General features: G+C 36.6%; 2 protein-coding genes across 4 annotated transcripts; both read right to left on the bottom strand.

Moving 5' to 3' along the window:
• Positions 1-6,951: 6,951 nt before the first annotated feature.
• Positions 6,952-12,228, bottom strand: LOC132643523 (pentatricopeptide repeat-containing protein At1g07740, mitochondrial). Its single transcript, XM_060359955.1, has 2 exons — positions 12,032-12,228; positions 6,952-8,960 (listed from the first exon to the last, which is right to left on the bottom strand). Exon 2 carries the CDS (start codon positions 8,551-8,553, stop codon positions 7,162-7,164), a length of 1,392 nt encoding a protein of 463 aa, XP_060215938.1. The 5' UTR covers positions 8,554-8,960; positions 12,032-12,228; the 3' UTR covers positions 6,952-7,161.
• A 3,283-nt stretch (positions 12,229-15,511) lies between these two features.
• On the bottom strand, positions 15,512-22,306 carry LOC132643522 (DNA repair protein RAD51 homolog 4). 3 transcript variants are annotated; one of them, XM_060359953.1, is made up of 10 exons: positions 21,893-22,262; positions 19,520-19,599; positions 19,319-19,434; positions 19,158-19,239; positions 18,857-18,988; positions 17,870-17,980; positions 17,680-17,761; positions 16,841-16,911; positions 16,115-16,264; positions 15,512-15,947 (listed from the first exon to the last, which is right to left on the bottom strand). In XM_060359953.1, exons 1-10 carry the CDS (start codon positions 21,978-21,980, stop codon positions 15,918-15,920), a joined length of 942 nt encoding a protein of 313 aa, XP_060215936.1. In that variant the 5' UTR covers positions 21,981-22,262; the 3' UTR covers positions 15,512-15,917. The 3 variants fall into 3 exon arrangements, with proteins under 3 accessions (XP_060215936.1, XP_060215935.1, XP_060215937.1); XM_060359952.1 differs by having other exon boundaries at positions 15,512-15,931; positions 21,893-22,238; XM_060359954.1 differs by lacking the exons at positions 15,512-15,947; positions 16,115-16,264 and adding exons at positions 16,271-16,532; positions 16,619-16,691 and having other exon boundaries at positions 21,893-22,306.
• Between the last annotated feature and the right edge of the window lie 230 nt (positions 22,307-22,536).

Below are 22,536 nucleotides of genomic sequence, written 5' to 3'. Positions count from 1 at the left end.
GGAGGTTGGTATTTAAGTGGTCCAGCTGTGACTCTCCAATCTTTCCTGGGAACCTGCTTACAAAAGGTCGGATTTGGGATTCAAAATCCTAACAACTGGTATCAAAGCAACAGGTTGTGTTGTGATTTAGAAACGGTGGGAGGCGAAGATGGTACGACGCACGGCATCGGTAAATTCGATGGTACAGATTTTGCGTTCTGGAGAATGCAAATTGAAGATTATTTATATGGCAGAAAGCTTCATGAACCTCTGAGTCCGAAACCAGAGGAGATGAAGCAAGCAGATTGGGATCTCCTCGACAGACAAGTTCTGGGAGTCATTCGGCTAACGCTGTCGAAGAACGTTGCTCACAACGTGGCAAAGGAGAAGACCACCGCAGATATGATGAAGGTATTGTCTGACATGTATGACAAACCTTCGGCAAATAATAAGGTATTTCTCATGAAGAAACTATTTCATCTAAAGATGATGGAAAATGCTCATGTTGCTGCACACATAAATGAATTCAATACCATTGTAAATCAATTGTCATCGGTAAAAATTGATTTCGATGATGAAGTACAAGCTCTAATTTTGTTGGCATCCCTACCAAATAGCTGGGAGCCAATGAGAGCAGCGGTTAGTAATTCTGTCGGCAGTGACAAACTAAAGTTCAACGATGTTAGGGATCGTATCCTTGCTGAGGAGGTGCGCAGGACAGATTCTGGAGAGGCATCGACGAGTTCTGCTTTTAATGTTGAAAACAGAAGCAAAAATTATGACAGAAACTACAACCGAAATAGGGGCAGATCGAAGTCAAGGAATGGCAGGGGTCAATCCAGACCAGGACGAACACTTGAGTGTTGGAACTGTGGAAAACCAGGTCACTTCTAGAAGAACTGCAGGGCGCCAAAGAAGGAGGACAACAAGGGGGCTGGAATCAACGCTGCTACGGAAGACATTGGCAATGCGTTGTTGCTATCGGTTGACAGCCCGATAGACTCTTGGGTGCTTGACTCAGGAGCGTCCTTTCATACCACCCCACATCATGATATAATGACAAACTACATGGCTGGGAATCTCGGCAAAGTTTATTTAGCCGATGGAGAGCTGCTAGACGTTGTTGGCACGGGAGACATTAATTTGAAGATGTCAAATGGATCCTCGTGGAAGATTACAAAAGTTAGACATGTTCCAAAGCTGATGCGAAACCTGATCTCAGTAGGTCAGCTTGATGATGAGGAATATGATCTCAACTTTGGTAATGGGTCTTGGAAGGTGGCGAAAGGTGCTATGGTAGTTGGCCGAGGAAAGAAGATTGGCACTCTCTACATGACGACTAGCTGTCGTGATACTGTTGTTGTGGTTGACAACACAAAGAAGACAAATTTGTGGCATTGTCGGCTGGGACATATCAGCCAGAAGGGGATGAAGCTGTTGGTGACAAATGGCTTAATTCCGGAGCTGAAGACGGTGGACCTTCATACGTGTGAGAGCTGCATTCTCGAAAAACAAAAGCGAGTAAGCTTCTCAAATGCAGGCAGGGAGTTGAAGGTCGAGAAGCTGGAATTGGTGCACACAGACGTGTGGGGACCTACCACCGTCCCTTCTCTTGGAGGATCACACTACTACGTGACCTTCATTGATGATTCAACCAGGAAGGTGTGGGTTTACTTTATGAAAAATAAATCCGATGTGTTTAGTGTATTCAAAAGATGGAAAGCCATGGTTGAGAATGAAACAAACCTCAAGTTGAAGTGTTTGAGGTCCGACAACGGCGGAGAATACACTGATGGTGATTTCAAACGGTACTGTGCCGATAATGGGATCAAGATGATGAAGATTATTCCTGGAACGCCGCAACAAAATGGAATAGCCGAAAGAATGAACCGAACGTAGAACGAGCGTGCTCGGAGTATGAGAATACACTCTGGACTGCCCAAGACATTCTGGGCAGATGCAGTCAATACCGCGACCTTCTTAATTAACCGAGGACCGTCAGTTCCCTTGGATTTCAAAATTCCAGAAGAAGTCTGGAGTGGCAAGAAGGTAAATCTTTCATTTCTGAAAGTGTTCAGCTGCTTATCATATGTTTATAATGATGATACGGCTAGAAGCAAGCTTGATCCAAAATCAAATAAGTGTTACTTTATTTGCTATGGTGACACCGAGCTTGGTTACCGATTTTGGGATGAACAAAATCGGAAGATCATCCGAAGCAGGAATGTTGTCTTCAACGAAGAGGTACTGTACAAAGACAAGTTGCAAAAAAATTCAAAATGTCAGGACAAGGAATCGGAGATAGTCGATTTGAGGGACTTCCCGACACCTGAGCCGCAGCCAGGTACAGCCGAGGCAGAGGAACAAACAATCCGAGAAGGTGCTAATGAAAGTGTCGATTCTGAAACAAATAAGCAGACGCCAATCACAGAACTACGTAGATCATCCAGGATCAGGAAGCCGATTCATAGGTACTCTCCATCCCTCAACTACATTCTACTCACTGATAGAGGGGAGCCGGAATGTTATGAAGAAGCAATGCAAGTCGATGAATCGACCAAGTGGGAGCTGTCAATGAAAGATGAGATGGATTCACTATCGGCAAATCATACATGGGAATTAGCCGAGTTGCCAAAGGATAAGAGGGCATTGCAAAACAAATGGGTTTATCGGATAAAGGAAGAACCCAATGGAAGCAAGCGTTACAAAGCAAGGCTGGTTGCAAAGGGATTTCAACATAAAGAAGGCATCGACTATACGGAGATCTTCTCTCCCGTAGTCAAGATGGTGACTATCAGAACTGTTCTTGGACTGGTAGCAAAGGAAAATCTACATCTGCAACAGATGGACGTGAAAACTGCATTTCTTCACGGTGATCTAGACGAGGAAATCTACATGCGACAGCCGGAGGGATTCAAAGTCAAAGGAAAGGAGAATCTGGTGTGCAAACTTCAAAAGAGTTTGTACGGACTAAAACAAGCTCCAAGACAGTGGTATTTAAAGTTTGACAGCTTTATGAAGAAAGCTGATTTTTCAAGGTGCGAGGCAGATCACTGTTGTTGCTTCAAGAAATTTGAAGACTCGTACATGATACTGCTACTCTATGTCGACGACATGCTAATCGTAGGAGCAAACCTACAGGAGATTGATCGGTTGAAAAAAAGGTTATCGGAAGAGTTTGCAATGAAGGATTTGGGAGCTGCAAAGCAAATCCTTGGGATGAGAATCGATCGAAGCAAGGAGGGCATCAAACTCTCACAAGAAGAATATGTGAGGAAAGTTATCAAAAGGTTCAACATGCATGATGCCAAGTCAGTCAGCACTCCCTTGGCTGGACACTTTCGGTTGTCAAAGGATCAGTCGCCGACAACCGAGGATGAGAAGAAGCAGATGGACAAGATACCTTATGCATCTGCAATCGGTAGTCTTATGTATGCAATGATATGTACAAGGCCAGACATTGCACATGCAGTGGGAGTTGTCAGCCGATTTATGAGCAATCCGAGAAAGCAACACTGGGATGCTCTGAAGTGGATATTCAGATATCTGAAAGGCAGCTCGAGTTCAGCTCTGTATTTCCGAAAATCAAAAACAGGATTGCAAGGGTATGTTGATACTGACAACGGTGGTGATGTTGATAGCAGAAAGAGCACATCTGGATATGTTTACACCTTCGAAGGTACTGCAATCTCTTGGGTTTCCAAGTTGCAAAAGATAGTAGCTCTCTCTAGTTGTGAGGCTGAATACGTTGCTGTGACGGAGGCCACAAAGGAAATGATGTGGCTACAATCTTTTCTGCGGGAATTGGATCAGGACCACGAGGGAAGTGTGCTATATTGTGATAGCCAAAGTGCCATTCATTTGGAAAAGAACCCGGTCTACCATGCTCGAACGAAGCACATACAACTCCGGTACCATTTCATTAGATCAGCTTTGGAAGATGGAGCGCTAGTGCTTGAGAAGATCGCAGGGAGTCAGAATCCAGCAGACATGCTGACAAAGGCAGTGACGATAGACAAACTGAAGCTATGCTCAGCTTCAGTTGGCCTGCACGAAGTATGAAACTAGAAAAGAGCTGCTGCATCGATCAAAGTGTGAAGACAAATTAAAATTAGTCTTCAAGTGGGAGATTTGTTGGGTCCATCCCCTTATTTTGAGGAAGAAAACACCTCACTTATTTTAGGGAAGAAAACACTTCTCTTGTTTTGAAGAAGAAAACATCTTCCTTGTCTTTGGCAAATTTGGAAGTGTTTGCTTGAGTCACTAATGACATCAATAGGTTCATTTCATCCCTATAAATAGGGAAGATTTCTATCATTTGGAAACACACCAAAAATTGAAGAAGACAACACATTCCAAAGAGAGAAAAAAATCTAAGAGAAATACTCTTAGTGAAAGGCTTAAGTAAGAGAAGTCTTTGAGAGAATTTTTTAGTAAAAAAATTCTTGAGTGTAATTGGGATTGGGGTTGTGAGGTTGAGTGTTGTAAACACTTGTAATATTCTTCTTTAATAAGATCTGCAGCAGCAACGTGGACGTAGCTCTCACATTGAGGGTGAACCACTATAAATCTGTGTGTGCTATTTATTCTTCGCTTACATCACGGCGTAAGTAGGTTCTGTCTAAGGAGGTTGGTATTTAAGTGGTCCAGCTGTGACTCTCCAATCTTTCCTGGGAACCTGCTTACAAAAGGTCGGATTTGGGATTTAAAATCCTAACAATTTTATCTACTATTTATTGCAATTTTAGTGAAGTTTTAGTGAAAAGGTTTAATAGAGGAGTTTGGGCAGAAAGAAGAGGAACTTGAAAAAGACAGCTTGAATCAAAGAAGAAAGAAGAGAAAATGATGTATAACCAGAGGAGAAAAGTCCTCGGCAATTCTCAAATATATCAAGTCAGTCTCTTCACAAAGGCTTCACAAGTCTTTCTGTTGACAAGAAGGTGCTTTGAAGATTCCCTCACAGCCCGTAATATACGTTTTCACAACTTTTCCACATCCACTGAGATAGGAGGATAATATGGTATTCTCTTCTTTTGTATGCTTTCTTCTGATCTGTTAGTTCAGACAAAGGGTAGAAATGATTTAACATGTCCAAAGTCCTTTTCATGTGGAATTTTTTTATTTGACCATGGAATGATTCCAAATTACTTGGTCTTCTTCTTTTGTTTGCTTTCTCAGTCATGATTTCTGCAAATGAAAATCTCGTCTCGCTAAGTTTAGCGAGCTAGAAGATCAATTATTGGAAAATATCTAAACTCGGTAATTACATTAAATTAAAAAGTACACGACTTTTGTTTGCACATAAACTTTTACTATCACTAACTAAAGTTAATTGGTATACACTCTCACCTCATTGTATCACTTGATCAGGATAAGTTGATATGATTTGTTACAAAATCCAGGTTTGAATAATTATTTTCCCACCGTAAATTCTTGTTGCGCGTTTACTGATTTACTGCAAACAACATGTGCCAGTAATGTTTTTCCCCCTATTTACAATGCCTGAGAAGGCTTCTAAATATGCTATAACCATTGTGGAATATGCCATTACATGAATAGATATAAGATACTTTCTCCGCCTCAAATTATCTGTCATGGTTATTAAAATAGTTGTCTCAAATGACTTGTCATTTTAGAAGTTTAAGGCACAATTAATTATTTTTTCCCATTTCACTCTTAGTAGAATTTTGACACATAAATAAAGTAAACATTTAATGCATAAAAATTATAACTTAGACATAAATAAGTATAGTCCAATAAGTATACCCTCCTAATTATATTTCTTAAAGGCGTGCAAAACAAATAAATGATAGATAATTTGAAACGGAGAGAGTGTTAATTACAGATGATAGTGACCACTGACCATATGGACAAAGAACAAAGACAGCTTGAGTCAAATATGATCTTTAACCAGAGGAGAAAAATCCATATTTATTAATGCAGAAACTTTTCCAATTCCAATTCTTTGCGGTACAATGACTTAACTGCCCATGGCATCTGAATCTTGGCCATGAACCTTTATGCAGGTGACATTCTCTGTTTTTTACTGTCTCCAGCTGAAGTTAAAGAATCAAGTACTTCCTTCACCCCAATTTATTTACCTTTTTTTAGTACAATTGGTTGTAAGTTGCAATTTATCTCGCATTAAATAAAAAAGAACTACACTTCAGAAATCTAGAAGATCAAGTCAGTCTTTTACTAGGCTTGGAAAGGTCTTAATTACTGCTGCAAGAAGTCTTTCCGCTGACAAGAGGTGCTTTGCAAATTCCCTAGCAGAACTTAATATACGTTTTGGATGATTTTTTCAGCTCCATCATGCTTTTTTTTTTTTTTAATAACCACTGTTCCGAGCCATTCCACGGAGTACCTGCTACCTTTCACCAGCACAAATACCGGTAACTCCACTGTACTTTCAAACGCAAGTGCAGTGAACGACTGAGTTCATATCTAGTTTTCCTCTTCTTAAGTTAGGAGATTGTTTGATTGGTGAGTGGATTTAACATGGATTTCACTTCTTTTGTATGCTTTCTTCTGACCTATTACTTAGTTCACACGAAGGGCAGAAATGATTCAACATGTCCAAAGTCCCTTTCATGTGGAAATCTTACTGACCTGAGCTTTCCTTTCTCTTTGTCCACACAACCTGACTATGGAATAATTCCCATGTCTGGTTGTGATGCTAAACCATTTCCAAGAATTCAACTACTTCCTGGAGGAGATTGGTACTATGCTTTATTGAAGCCGTATAATTATACATTTTTGCTTGTTGACCCGAAGCTTCAAACAGCACAATTGCCAGGCTTTTAACCAAAATATCTCTCTTCCAGACTCTCCCTCTATTTCTTTCAAAATCCTCCCACTGGATATTCTCTTCTTCAAATACCACAACACTAGTAGTAACATTATATAAAAGAAAGCACCTTTCTATTTCGAATTATTAAACAGGAAAGCATGATGACATCACCAAACAAATTTAAGAAAAGACATTGGGATATTTCTTTTGTTTATGGACATGCTATCTACAGGAAATCAACAGTTTCCACAGACAACGTTTAATCAGACATTGAACTCCAACTAAGCATGCCCAGCTCTACAAACGCAGAAAAGAATCATGTCACTATCTTATGACAGGCATAATCTATTTTTGACATTTTCCATAGTAACAGCATCTAAATCCAATAGCTAAAATACAAGCTCATCTAAGAGCCAGCTTACACCCCTATCACTAGTGCAAGAATCCTTGACGATGACTTCCCAAGAATCAAAATCGAACCTTTTCTTTCTCTTCTCCATCTCCTCCAAAACAAAGCAAGCGTCTTCAACCTTCCCTTTATCAAGCAGACCAAGAACCAAACACATTACTGTTTCCATACGAGGAAAATGCCTGCTCATCAACATCGCATTCAAAACCTTCAAACCTTCTTCAAATTCTCTTGTTTTACAAAATCCATCAACCACCATTCTGTATGTAGCTGCATTAGGACAACAACCCGCAATTTGCATATCAACTAACATCCTATACGCCTCAGCAGTTTTACCTTCCTTACAGAAATAATTTACTAACATGTTATAGATCACAACGTCAGGCTTAATGCGCCTTTTTTTCATCTCCACAAGTAAACTGTTTGCCTCACCAATTTCGCCTCGTTTCAAAAGATCAGTCATTAAAACACCATAATTAACTATTTTCACTTTACATCCTTGATATTCCATATCAAACATCAACTTCTTTGCTTCCTTATACTTCCCTAAAGAACATAAACCTTCCATTAGCAAAGCATAAGAAACTGCATTTGGCTTCTTTCCCTTTTTAACCATATCTTGGAACAAACTTTTACCACCTTCAACATCCCCCCTTTTACACAAAAACCCAATTTGACAATTATAAGTCACCACAGTTGGCTCAACTTCTCTCTCAAGCATTTCATCGAACACTTTGCGTGCCATTTCCCAATCACCCTTTTCCAACCACATCTTGATGATAATGTTAAACGAAACGGAGTTTAACCAGATACCATTTTTCGAACAACTCTTTAACATCTCATTCGCACCTTCATAACGCTCATTATCAACAAGCACATTCAAAAGTGCATTAAAAGACTGTAAACTACGCGAACAATTAAACGACGACCCCATGTTGTGAAAAAGCTCAATAGATTTATCAACTAACTTGGCTTTCCCATAATGTTGAATCAATCCAATAAAAAGTGTTTCTTTACATCGAATATAATGGGTTTGGAGATATCCAAGAAGGGTTTCAACAGCTTCAAAGTTACGAGACTTGGCGAGCTTATAAATAAGACAAGAATAAGTTGGGTAATCATGTTTGAACCCTGTTTGTTGGTGATCATGGAAGAGTGAAATAGCTTCATCGGGATCTTGGATTTGTTTGAGGTCAGCAAGGAGTGGTATCGGCTTGCAAAGAAGGTTTCTTGTGGGCTTATGAGGCCTTTCTTTTTCAGTTGAAGATTTTGAGGTGGGTTTGTGGAAATTTGTGGTTCTGAAATGGCCAAGATTTTGAATTTTGAGTATTGAGGGAGTTATGGCAGCCAGTTTAATTCTTAAATTGATCATGGAATGAAGAAGGTGTTAGTTTCAAGCCTCAAATGAAAGACCTGATGGAGGGTAAAAGGTGCTTAAACTTGGAAGCACATCTGAAAGCTTTTATACTCCAAGAGTCGAGGCAGCACTATGGAGGACTGAGCAATGGCCAAAATTTCTCCCATAATATGGATTATGAATAACAATGCATACACTAAATTACGAGAAACTTATCTTTGCAATGTTGAGTTTCTGCAGCTTGCCGAGGGTCTATCGGAAATAGCATCTCTACCTCCCAAGATAGGGGTAAGGTCTGCATACACTCTACCTTCCCCAGACCCCACTTGTGGGATTACACTGGATATGTTGTTGTCGTTGAGTTTTCTGCAGCTTGTATAGACTCAGCAGCTTCCACACAAATCAGTCTTTCCATCAATAACCTGCAACCAGAAGATCATTTCAAAGACCAAGTAAATGGGAAACAACAAGACTCTTTGGACAGCCAATACAGAAATATTCCTTTTTTTGACAAAGTAAGATTTTGTATTGCTGGCATCAAGAAAATGCAAAGTTACAGAAGGTATGTTAGCTCCAACAACAATAGGCCTCAAAGCATAGGGAGCTAACCAAAAGCAAAAAGGAGGGCTATTTAAGCCAGGCTCAGAGAGCCAATATAGAAATATTTTATCATGAGAAAAAAATAAAATAAAATTGAGAAAGACTTTACAAGCTGGAAAAGATATTCCCTTGGGGAAAAGAGCTTTATGCAAAGAGATAATGCCACATAAATTCCCCCAGATCACAGAGGATGTCTTAATTTTAGCAGAGAGAAGAATCTTTTCCCTGGCCCTTCTATAACTTTGTTTTTTGCGACAAAATCTCACATAGCCAAGATTTGGAAAAACCAAATCTAAACAGTCACTTTTATTGGATAAAATTAGCTATCTACTATGAATTTCTGAAAAATCAAGACTGCAAATAAGCAATTCAAGCACATTTGTTACAAACTAACAACCACTAGAATCTCAAATCAGCTATGAAGCCAAAGGTTGGTGGATTATTGACTTCTCTAGACAACAAAAACCCCTTCAGTCATGGACTATTTGACTTGGATATATTAACAAACCACACATCCAAAACTAGCTATGTAGACAAATAATTTTTTTTATTTATTTTCAAGACTGGTGTTATTCTTAATAACAAAAACTGGTGTTATGTTATTAAGAATAACACCAATTTTCCCCATATATTCACATTATTGATATAAAATATCTACTTCTCTCAGCTATTTTCTTTCTCTCACATCTCTTTCTCTGTCTACTTAATACTTTCTCTGTTTCTAGTGTTTAATCCCAGATTACAACAATCATTTTGCTCTATGTACACAATGTTAGGGATTTCCATTTTGAACAACTTAATGTCCATGATGCCAATTTATCACAAAGAACACAAGGAGGGGAATGGAAGCATAGATGTGGCTGCTATGTTCCAATATTAGATAATAAGTCAGGAAAGGCAGTTGTCATATGGTTGGGTGGAGGCAGTGGCTTAAAGGTCCTTAGGTTGGGGGCAGCACGATTGGGAATTTTGATATAATAATCTTGTTCTTCAGCTGACATGTTTTGTGAATAGGAGTATTCTTTTCTATCTTCTTTTTCTAGTTTTTTTTTTTTTTTTTTGTTACCTACTGAAAAAATATTCTTCTCTACCAAAGAAGAACTCATACATTCCTTACATTGAGAACTTTATAACCTCTTTAGTCTTTCCTAAAACTTCCCAGTGTTTATCAATATCTCAACTACTACCAATACTTAAGGCGATATAGCATCTGTGACCAGCGAACTTCAAGAGATTTCATTTCCACTAATAAAGAGTTTATGAGTCAATTAATTCAACCAAGGTACCATATATCGTCATAAAATATCAAATATAAAAGGAACCAAGAACAAGCAACAGCAATAAGCATTCATAATGAGATGCACTTCCTACAGCTAGCGCATTTTCTCTATGTAAATCAGTAACTTTTTTTTTTTTTTGATGAAGTAAGAAGTTTCCATTAAGAAAGGCAACTGGAAGGTGCCATTTTACAAAAGCAAAAGCTTGGGATATGTAAATCAGTAACTTTCTAGAACCTAGATCTCCATTTTAAGTGAAAGTTAGATGTTTTTAGATGGTTATATTCTTCACATATTTTGTTAGAAGCCTATGAACCCACCAACCCAGAGTTCACAATTTCCACCCTTATCTTTTGGTGTCATTTCAACAAAGATTATCCTGTTTTTAACAGAAAGCATTTGCAGGATCTATATCATATTTTAAGTCCTTTAGACCAACGAATAGTAGCCAGTAGATGCAGGTGGATGATAACGTAAAGTTCACAAAGTCAAACAACATGCTGAATCACCTAAAATGCTTGGAATAGATCTTTCGCTTACAATTTTGCAGCGGAACTGTTCGAAATAGACATCTGCTTTCTTTAATCTATGATTGATATATAGCTTTTTAAGCAGAAGATGATCTAAGAATTGTCAATAAGCAGAGACAGACCTAGTTTTTACAGTGAGGCACCACTATAACCATAACTCCTTGTCTCCGTTCTAACAATAGGTACAGGTTTAGTGATAAAACCCTCTATTTTCTTTCAGAAAATCTAAAATTTTATATATAGTTAAGTCTAAATTAGCAGGTCTGTCTGCAACTAATTGCAGGAGGGTAAATTCGCCATTGTTGACAGGTATCACGATTAAGCATCGTTCTATCAACACCATATACTCCTTTTCTTTTCTTTTCTTTTATGCAGAGGGCCTATCGGAAACAGCCTCTCTACCCCCACAAAGTTTGGGGTAAGGTTTGCGTACATCCTACCCTCCCAAGACCCCACCTGTGGGACTACTCTGAGTATGTTGTTGTTGTTGTAGTTATCAACACAATATACTTAAAACACACACCCTTGTAAAACACATACACAACTATAAGGCTGAGTAATTATACTTCCATTCATGTAATTCAATGCATTCCTAGCATCTGCTTTTAACTCAAAGGTAAACAAATTCAGAACCTTTAGGCCTTTGCTTTCTTGATTATCTAACAAGCCTCACTGCTCACCCAATTAATAAATCCATATCAATTATTCAATCAAATAAAACTATGCCTTAATCTCAAACTCAAACTAGTTATAGACCTAGTGTAACAAATCCATTGGATAACTACAAAGTAAATATCACAACAACAACAACAACATATACCCAATGTAATCCCACGAGTGGGGTCTGGGAGGGTGGTGTGTAACACATATCAAAAATCAATTAAATGAATATAGTATGGTACATAAGCCATACTAACAACAATGGAGAAGAGAACAGTAACAGAAACAACAAATAATATGATAAACGAAACAAAGGTTAATATCCCAAAAGCAATTTTTTTCAGTTAATTGTTTTTGGATAAATAGATTAAATCATAATTGAAAATAAAGATTTCAGTAACAAGGAATGAGGAAATGAAAAGTTACCGCGCCAAAAGGTGAAAAGAGCTTCTTTAACTGTTCATTCGTACTCTAAAATGATAATCCTATTATTCCCATTTAACGAACAAAATTCGAATGCTCACGAACAGCCCATGTGTGTATCAAGTCAAAGAGGCACTAGATTTTTTGGAAATTGCAAGTCGGTCACTGTTTTAATCGAAATTTGATGTTGGTCCCTACTTTTCTAATTAATTGTTGTGCGTGCATGGGTTCAGCATTTTCATTTCTTTTCTTTCCCACCTTCTCTTTTAGAGCCTGTTTGGAAAGCCACCTGGTCATTGGAATTGGTGTAATTACTACCCTAGTAATTACACAGTATTGTAATTATAATAACTTGTTTGTTTGTCTCAAATATGTAATTACTCCTTCTGTCTCAAGTGTGTTTTTTTTAAATAGTTATCTTAAGAGTGATTTTAGAAGTTCAAGACAGTTCATTATTTTTTTTCCAGTTTACCCTTAGTAGTAATTTTTCTTGAAAATTACAAACACCTGGATATGACACATAAATAAAGTAACGAAAAAGGACCAAAAATACCCTTAAACTATTCGAAATAGCTCACATTTACCCTCCGTTTATTTTTGGTACCAAAACTACCCTTGCCGTCTATGTTTTGGACCACAGATGCCCTTATTAGCCTTGCCACTGGAGCTGACATGGCAATCCAACTGGGTTAAATTTGTTGACATGGCCCTCCACCTAGGCAGCCCAACGTGGCAGAAATCCCTTCCATTTATGCTTTGTTCTTCATTGTTAATGAAACCTAAAAAAAAAAAAAAAAAACTGAAACACACCAAAAATAGTTCTTCCATTATTCTTGTTTGAATTGCTCTCCGGACTTTGAAACTCCAATTTCGAAGTGTGCTGAAGATTGTTTGAAGTTGTACCTATGTGTTGAAGGATCGAGGTCATTGATTGGGTTTTGGGGCCAACAAGATCTGAGGAAATTTAATTCAAATGGTTGATTGTTGTTGGAAACTTGCGTAGCCATTCTTTGTGTGTTGAAATTCGAAAATGGCTGCTGAATTGAAACCTTCTTGGTGCAATTTTTTTTAGCTAGTGTAGGGTTATTGAAGTGCAAAAATTTTGTGTCAAATTTGAAGAGATTTAATTGTATGTTACTGTAAATTGCTTGGGTATCGCGATTGAAGCTGACAATTGAACTTTAACAACTGATTTCTTCGTTTAAAGATTGGTATTTGAAGATATGAGCTAAAAAAAAAAAAAAACTCCATGGAAGAGTTCTTAAAAGCTTGAAAATCTGAAAAAGGGTTTTGTGAATTTATGATTGGTTTGATCTAAATCTTACTAGGGATTGTTGGGGTTGATGTTTTGAAGCTATGATTGGAAAGCGAGAAATTACAAATATGCAGAAAAAATTTAGATCAAACTAATCATAAATTCACAAAAAAGAACAATGGAGTTTTTTAATCCAATCATAAACCACAATCAAGAATTATTTTGGTATTTCTTTTTTGTGATTAGGATTCAACAAGGAAGAACAAAGCATAAAATTGTTGCCATGTCGGATTGCCTAGGTGGATGCCATGTCAGCAAATTTAACTCAATTGGACTGCCATGTCACCTCCAGTGGCAAGACTAACGTTTTAAGGGGCATTTATGGTCCAAAACATAGACGACAAGGGTAATTTTGATACCAAACACAAACATAGGGTAAATGTGAGCTATTTGAAATAGTTCAAGGGCAATTTTGGCCATAAATTAAATATTAAATGAAAAAAGATTATATCTTAAGACATAAACAAGAATAAAATAATAAAAAAACTCCTAATTAATATTTTTTAAGAAAAATTAAAGAAAAAAACACGATAGATAATTTGAGACGGAGTAGTAATTTTTCAAAGCTTGGCCAAGGGAATTAAGAGAAAGGCAGGGATATATAGAAAGAGAAAATGCCCGATTTGATTTGATTCTGTTTTACTATATCTAAAATAGTAAGTTTATAATGGTTGAAAGGTCTGAAAACAAATGGTGTTGTTGACAAAACTTGAAAATATCGATAAATCACCGTCGTTGCGAAATGCGTTTGTTAGATTTGTTGTTGTTTTGACAAATTGATGGTTGGATTGTTCTTTATGATATATGAAATTTATTTTTTGAATTTGAGCTTATTTGAGATAGATTTGGGTGTTGAATCGTGTGCTTGATTGTTGAAATTCGAAAAACAAATGGCTCGTTTTGAGCAAATATTTGTTGACTTGAACTTCATGCTAAAATGTACGAGGTTCAGTCAAATATGTGCCCTGACTTCATGCCAAAATGTCTGAAGTTTGGCCTTGCCAAGGCCACAACTTTAGTAAAAAAAAGAAAAATGCCTGAAGCTTGGCCTTGTGAAGTCCACAATTTAGATATACAGTCAGATCTCTTTATAACGGTACCCGCATATAACAACACCTCTGTATAACAGCTAAGATTTTTTGGAACCGATTTTTTATGTTATATTTTACTTCTCTATAACAGCATGTCACCTATAACGGCAACAACCAACTTTATAGCAGTACGCTCTTTGTAAAATTACCCCCCATATAACAACTATCTTCTTTTTTTTGGTAATATAATAATTAACTATCTTTATAAAAATAGAATATCTATGATTACCAATAATAAGAGTAGAAATTTTGACCAAATATTTGATCATTTAATACACTATTTATGACAAAAAATATCATATGAATATATATATTTTCATCATTAAATGATTTTCCTTCATTATACAAAGTGTGATTAAACTTAGAATTTGACAATTAAAAATGAAAATTAGATTTTATGCATCTTTTTTACCTATAACGCCGAAGTATTATTTAAATGTCAATGCTGTTATAGGTGTATAACAGTCATTCTCTATAACAGCTGAAAAATTTCGGATCCAACCATGTTGTTATAGAGAGATTTGATTGTAACATGATGTTGAAGTTTTGCATTGATAGATAAGCCATACCAAATTTTAGGCAAAAATGTTGAATGCTTGGCCTTCACAAGGTCATACTATAGACAAAAATGTGTGAAGTTTGCCAATTTTTAGATGTGAATTTTCGCAACTTTAGTCGCATGTCTGAAGTTGTCCCGAAGCGACTAAACTTGCCTTTTTTTTTTTTTTTTGTAACTTCATATACAAAAAAATGACGACCCCAAAAGCAAGCCTCCATTGCCTTAAAATCCTATGACCTCTGTTATTTAGGATTCGCTGATTTGTTTTGCAGTATTAGCATCCACGAGAGTAACTTTATATGTTTATACATGACCAACTCTGCGTTTTGATTTGCTTTTGACGTTTAAATGTAATTCGGCATTATTTAGATATTATACAACAAAAATATAGCAACAATTAAAATCCTTTTCAATGTAGTGTTCTGAAAAGGATAACATGTACTCCTATAAATCGACGGTTGAGAGAATTTATAACTCATCATTGCACTTGCAAACAGTTAGGTGGAGAAAGCTTGTCATATAGCCAATCACATCTTAATTTAGTACTCCAATGTATATTCCTCTAGCTGAGAGTTATGAAAGCATCAGTTTCCGATTTTGATAAAAAGAGTAAATTTTCTTCTCTAGATTCAGTAGATAGGTTGTCAAAATGCCACAATAATTTTAATTTTACCTTGGTTCAAGAGTTTTCTGATAGATATTACAAAAATGAACCACAACCTAACATATATAAAAGTAAAAGCATGTTAGTATCTATATGATGTAGCAGTAACTCTCCATCTCACAAGGTCAGGATATCTCTCTTTTCCCCCCAACAGAAACCTTAGTTAATATTTCCCTCACAATGCAGCAGCATCAAGTTGATACCTTGATAAAGTTCTCAGGCATTATAAAGCCTGATGTCATTGTAACTCGAACTCCACTCTATCTCCAGCAGCCTGGATGAAATATCCACTATAAGAAATATGATTCCCCATGTCACAATGATGGTGTTTTAATTCGTTATAGCTTTATAAAACCAAAATCCAGAATTAAGAATCGATGTCTAGAAGTCAGGTGTTTAGGTTGACGATTAGTGTAATGAAGTACGATAAGTTGCTGAGAACCAAGTTGAAACATACCATGTGTGGGTGTCTAAGTACTGACATACTCCTGATGTTCCTAATGTGGTCTTTCGACAGCAGAAGTCTAACATGCGGGATGCTCCTCCAACTCTCTCCAAGTGCTGGCTTGGAAGTACCTCTTTCACCACCCACCATGTGATTGGTGACCTAGCATAGAAGGGTAAATATTATAAGAAGTCCACATAAAGGCGGAGCTAGGGGGATAAGTACACTGTATATTCAAGGTCAAAATTATTTTTTTATCGTATATATGGTAGATGTTGAATCCCCTTAGCTTCTTAGTGTGTGTACTTCTTTATAGTTTGAATTCCATTAGTAAAAATCCTGGCTCCGTCCCCAGGTTCAGAAATAGGATATCAAGCAATCTAACTGCATGTTGTGAAAGTAGAACTAGAATACTCCAATATGTGATCATCTGCATTAAGTTAAAATTTACTTGTTGAGTCTAAATTGAACTCTGTGGATCAACACAAAGCTGAAAGTGCCTTTTAAGAACCTAACTGATCAATAGTAGCCGATGGTAAGTACATTACAACTTGACAAGTTCATATCTCTGGCTTATGTGCTTAATACACTGATCCATTAAAAAAAGAAAAGAAAAATGATTCCATCAGATAAAATAGTTCATTTTATGAAGATAAAAGATATTAAAGATAATAGCAAAGAGAATAAGATTCTAAAACAAAGAGAACATGCTAATGTTACGTTACTGCCAAACTTTACCAAAATGGAGATATCATGTTCATGCGCCAATCGCTTTAATAAGAATCCCACTGAAACCATTAAAGCATGTCCTGTTTCACAAAGAAGTAACAATCCCATTAGTTGTTACTTCGAGTATCAGTTGTCAAGAAGGTTGTTGTTATTTTGACATGTAGAGTTAAACTACAATTGCTACATCAATAATTAGTTTTAATGCAGACAGTTCACACGAATGAATCAGATAACAGGGAACATGGGCAAGCTTCTGTAACATTTTTTCACCATTTGCATTCTCTCATGCCACAAAAGCAAATAGACAAATCTGTGGACATGATAACCGCCATGAAAAACTAATCATCTACCTATGGATGGGAGAAGAAACTCGGGATAAAATTATACTTATTTGATGGAGAAAAAGTCCAAAACAGCAAGATCAAATTACCTATTTGTTCCCTCCTAGCATCTTTTTTTCAATAAGCAACTGTCTTTCAGAAACCTAAAAACAAGTTTGTACAAGGATAATAGCAGCAGAAACAAGGGAAGCACAAACTTCCTCAATTAAAGAAAATCGAAGAAAAGTCATAATAGAACTCACAAATAATGCATTACATCTGAGAGCATACATCAACAACTAACCCTCAATTCAAACAAGTCAGAATAATGGAGGAAAAGAACCTAAATCTAATCCAATCCAATCAGGTTCTCATTGACCAAGAAGCTACCTTAAAGAAAAGAAAACAAGAGACTTCCCAGAAAAACTGGAAACTACAACTTAATTCTTAAATTGCTTAAGAAAGTAAGAAATAAGTAATAATCTAAAATTAATGCAATAATCAGTTCATCCTATGGTGAGAAATTACCCTGTGCACCACCTCCTCCAAGAATTGGTGTAATGAGTGATGATATTGAGTCAATGATAAGCATTTTTATGTGCTTATCTATCTGCATATCATAGGCTTACTAGTGAGTGAGCTGAGTAATCGTACCTAATCTATGGCAATAGGGAAAAAGAGACGAGAGTAGAGAAACTAGATTTGTATTTCCAAAAACCTGAGATCTGAGATTGTTCTTTAGCTGATGAAGCACTTCGAAAAGTGTGAAAATGTCAAACACTGACATACATAATATGTTGTTCATTACTTGTTGAAGGGCCTTGTCTACCTGAGAAAGAGTAATGTGAGAGAGATAGGATGGTATCGAAAAGTTGGGTACAACAACTTGCATGATAATCTCAGTAGCCATATTATTCATTGCTGGACAAATAACAACGTGCACAGCACATCTCAGTGACGTGCATAAAAGTTGTGCAATGCCTGTCCTCATTAAACGTAACTTCCCCAGTAGATATGCAATGTGGAATATGCAACTGAATTTGAGACAGAGGAAGCATACTCTATCTGACCTACTAACAGAAGTGAAAATCAAATTGGATAATGAATCTATGCAAGCCAGACCTTTTTGATTCACATGTCAGTAGTAGAAAGAAGAAGAAAAAAAATTATCAACTGCTACTGTATTTTCTTTTGTTAATTAGCATCACAGATGTTCTCCAAAGAAGATGCTTCTTACAGAATGGTTCTCCTATTCAGATTTGTACAACACGAAGTATGGATCATGAACAATAATTAGATGGATTGGTGCAATTTATAATGTATGAAATCAACTCTAACGAATTACAAAAGAGGGACTAAGGATTTGACTGGCCAACATTTCTGCAAGCACCCTTTCTCTGTTCACCGCAACAGATGTCCAAGATAGAGAATGTGCAGTCATACACAGAAAACATCTATGTAACCTTAACCAGAAGTTTCCACACTACACCCTAACTTTCACTGGCTACTTTGGTATTCCGATAACATAAAGATTTGTACAGCTGCAACTGAGCTGCATTCTATCTTCACCAGCAATAAATAACAAAATTTGGTAAGGAAGGGAAATCACTAATGAAAGGATAGTACTCTGGTTGTTTTGTTAAATTAGACAATACAAACATATACAAACAAATCAGATTAATCCAAAAGGCTAGAGACGTTTGACCTCATAGGCAGAAAGATCTGGTGTCTGAGTGACAATTTGAGCAACACGTTTTGGAGAGAAAGAATTTCCAGAGTCCAAGAAAACAATTTTGCCCCAGTTTTTTGCGACAGCTGAAGCCGTTTGTAAGCAAATCTGGACAATAACATAATCTTGAATCAGCAACAGAATTGAGAGCCAAAAAAGACTTCAAAGATGAAACATGCTTCAATGATTGATGATTTATCTAACTTTCAAGAAACAAAAATCAGAATCAGCACAAACTCCATGTCAAGAAAAAATTGAATTATCAATACACTCTTACTTGTGTTTTACCAGAGGATGATGTACCTACTAGCTCCGTTAGGTATCCTTCTTTTAATCCACCATGAAGAAATGCATCTATGCTGATCCAGGGTAGTCTTATTCATCAGTTATCTACTGTCAAGGAAGCTAAAAAGGTATCAGGTTCTCAAGCATTTTTACCTTCTGCATCCAGTAGGTAAGAATCGCTTATTCTGTAAAGCATCATCCAACAACTCCCGACCATCTACCCATGGTTGATGCTGCTTGTTAATGATAGTTAGAACCTGAGTGATGCCCTATTTTACGAGCAAAAAGAACGTACAGATCATTATAGGACTACCACATCACAGAAATGAAAACTACATATGTGGCAGATCAAACCTCCTTCAATCTCTCAGAATTATGATGCTGTTCGGTTGAAATCACTAACACATAAAGATCATGCAGAAGAAAATCTTCAACTGCAAAAATAGAAAAACAAAAATAATTTGACTAAAATACATAAACTTCAATTTTGCTTGTTTTTGTGCAGACGGTCTCTCGGAAACAGCCTCTCTACCTCCCAAGGTAGGGGTAAGGTTTGCGTACACTTTACCCTCCCCAGACCCCACTTTGTGGGATTTCACTAGGTATGTTGTTGTTTCTCTGCAATCCTCAATACTTTTTTCTTTTATTTAAAAGGCAATTTAGGACCCACATCTGTTCTAAACAACATCAAATTCTTCAAATAAGTCAACTTTATCTCCACTTCTGGATCCATAGTAAAACTTCAATACCTTATGTAAAATGGAATATTGGGCGGCGGTGTCAAATATGTGACCCAACCTTAAACAATAATATATGGATGGGAACCCAATCCACCCCCCCACCCCAAACAACCAAACTCCCTGGCATCTTTGTTATTTTCTTGATAATCGAGAAATTCTCGAGAGTCAGCTGGCACACAGTTCGAGACTTGGTGGATAATTGATTTTCCCTTCTCCATTTAAATACTAGACTTTTATCAATGACAGGGTTCAATCTCATTATATGCGCAATTTTTGTCATTTTAAAGATAGTGCCATTTTGTTGGTCATCTCTTCTCACACTATAAAAACAAACTGCCAAAATATAGATCATCTAAAAACTTCTAAAAGAGAGAAAGAGGAAGAATCCCCGGTATAGTCATAGTACGTGCTCCTTCATATCAAAAGTATAATTTCAATCTACAATGAGCTCTATATCAAAGTAATATCCTTTCTCAGCTAGGAATCTAGGATGAAACTGCCCTAGCAACATAAGTTTACAAAATCAGTTGTTTATCTTTTAGGGCAAAGTGGCATAAAAGTTGTAATCTAACAGGGTAATTTGCCAAAAATAACATCAGCATTAAGACATAGGGACTTTGGCCCTCTAAAAATGACACCAACTAAGTCATTACCTTACACACACAATAGGGGCAGATCTAGAGGCTTGTATACGGGTTCACGGGAACCAATAGCTTTTACCAAGACCTTGTATATATATGACTCCCTTCGTCCCAAACTAAGTGTCTTTTTAGCAAAAACAAGTTTGTCCCATAATAAGTGTCACTTTAGGAATACGAGACAAAATATAGCAGTTGTTTCCAACTATACCCTTATATTAAAGAACTACTTCTTCTTAATAGTACTCAGTTCTCAAGAAACATCTACTCCCTCCGTCCCAATTTATGTGGCACCATTTGACTAGGCACGTAGTTTAAGAAAGAAATGAAGACTTCTGGAATTTGTGTTTCAAAATAATCCTTGGATAGTGTGGCTGTAAATCTTGTAATAAAGTTAAATTGTTTCTAAATATAGAAAGTTGACATTCTTTTTAGTACAGACTAAAAATGAAAGTGTGCCACATAAATAGGGATCGAGGGAGTAATAAATATGAGAAACTTAGTAAACTATACCTTATATTTAATGGGTGTGAAGTGAGCTAAAACAACACTTATTTTGGGACGGGGAGAATAAGAAATTTTCTCAATGTCTGTAAATATTTAACTGTGAACCCAGTTATTATTGTAGTATAAACTTAAGGTCTCTCTGGGAACCCATAAACTACAAATTCAGCATCGGCCTTTGGACACACACATAGTTATGTATGGAATCCCCAAAAATTAGAATGGGTTAGAAGAAAATCATTGCAATATCTTATACACAAAGCTTTAAAATCAAGGGCCAAATTATTACTCCTTCCGGTTCAAAATAAGTGTCCACTTAGAGCCCGTTTGGATGGGCTTATGACCTTTGACTTATAAGCTAAAAGTCATAAGTTAGAAATTCTAGCTTATGGCTTATTTTTGTTAGTTTGGCTTAAAAACAAGTTCTTAAAAGCATTTTTTATTTTACCCAAATACTATAAAAGTGCTTAAAAGCTATCTTTGACTTAAAAACACCTAAAAATAAGCCAATCCAAACAGGTTCTTTAGTCTTTTTATTTTGGTTCTTTCTTTTGTTACGGGGTCTCAAAAACTGAATTTAGATGCCAACCGTAGTCAACACTTAAAATGAAATAAACTTTATTTTCCCATATTTACTCAAGACAATAAAAAACAAGAGTCTTAAGGGTAGTTAGTGTTTGATTCAGGGGTGTGAAAAAGACTAAGTGTGCACTTATTTTGAACGGGAGGGAGTATGTTTTAGCCAATTAGAGCCATGGGGAAGATAATATTGTTGAACAAATTGACTTTCCAAAGAGATAAGAATTTGTTGGTAAAAAATGAGAGTATAGAGAAAAGGAAATTACCTGAAAGAATGGCGTGAGAAGCACAGAATTTGCAGAAATCGGAGTCGATTAATGGATAATCACGCTCCAATGAGCTTAATAGCGGCATCGTTTTTTTTTTTTTCTCTTTCCAATGCTAGTTTCTAACTCACAAATCTCAATTTGCAGTCAAACTTCTTTGGCGGGTTATTATAGAAGATCGGAGGGAACGCCGTGAAATGGAGTGTTTAAATAAAATTAAAAAAATTGACAACAAAGAACCTGTTTAAATAAATAATAATTGCAAAAATGAGGTAAATGCAACGGAGCCCTCTAACTTCTTCTTTCTTTTTCTTTTTTTTTTTTCCAAAATTTTTCAAAAGTAAAAAAACACATTCTTTTGAAATACACATACAACAACAATAATATATCCAGTGATATCCCACAATGTGATCTAGGAGAGTAAATTATACCACAACTTAGCCTGCCTAGTAGGAAGGCTCTTTTAAAATACACATTAAAAAAAGATATTCATGAAAAGATAATTTAACCATGAAACTTACAAAACGGTGATAGTTCAAGGGAGGGGCTTAACCTATTCACTCTTTTTTTTTTCTTCAGGTGTACTGCAACTAAGAGCTCATTGGAGGAGTTTTTGGAGCATGATTTTCAGCAATGTCACATGA

The sequence above is a fragment of the Lycium barbarum genome, chromosome 6 (assembly GCF_019175385.1).
Source record: "Lycium barbarum isolate Lr01 chromosome 6, ASM1917538v2, whole genome shotgun sequence".
Taxonomy (NCBI): Eukaryota; Viridiplantae; Streptophyta; class Magnoliopsida; order Solanales; family Solanaceae; genus Lycium; species Lycium barbarum.
This window is presented reverse-complemented; position numbering and strand designations above follow the sequence as displayed.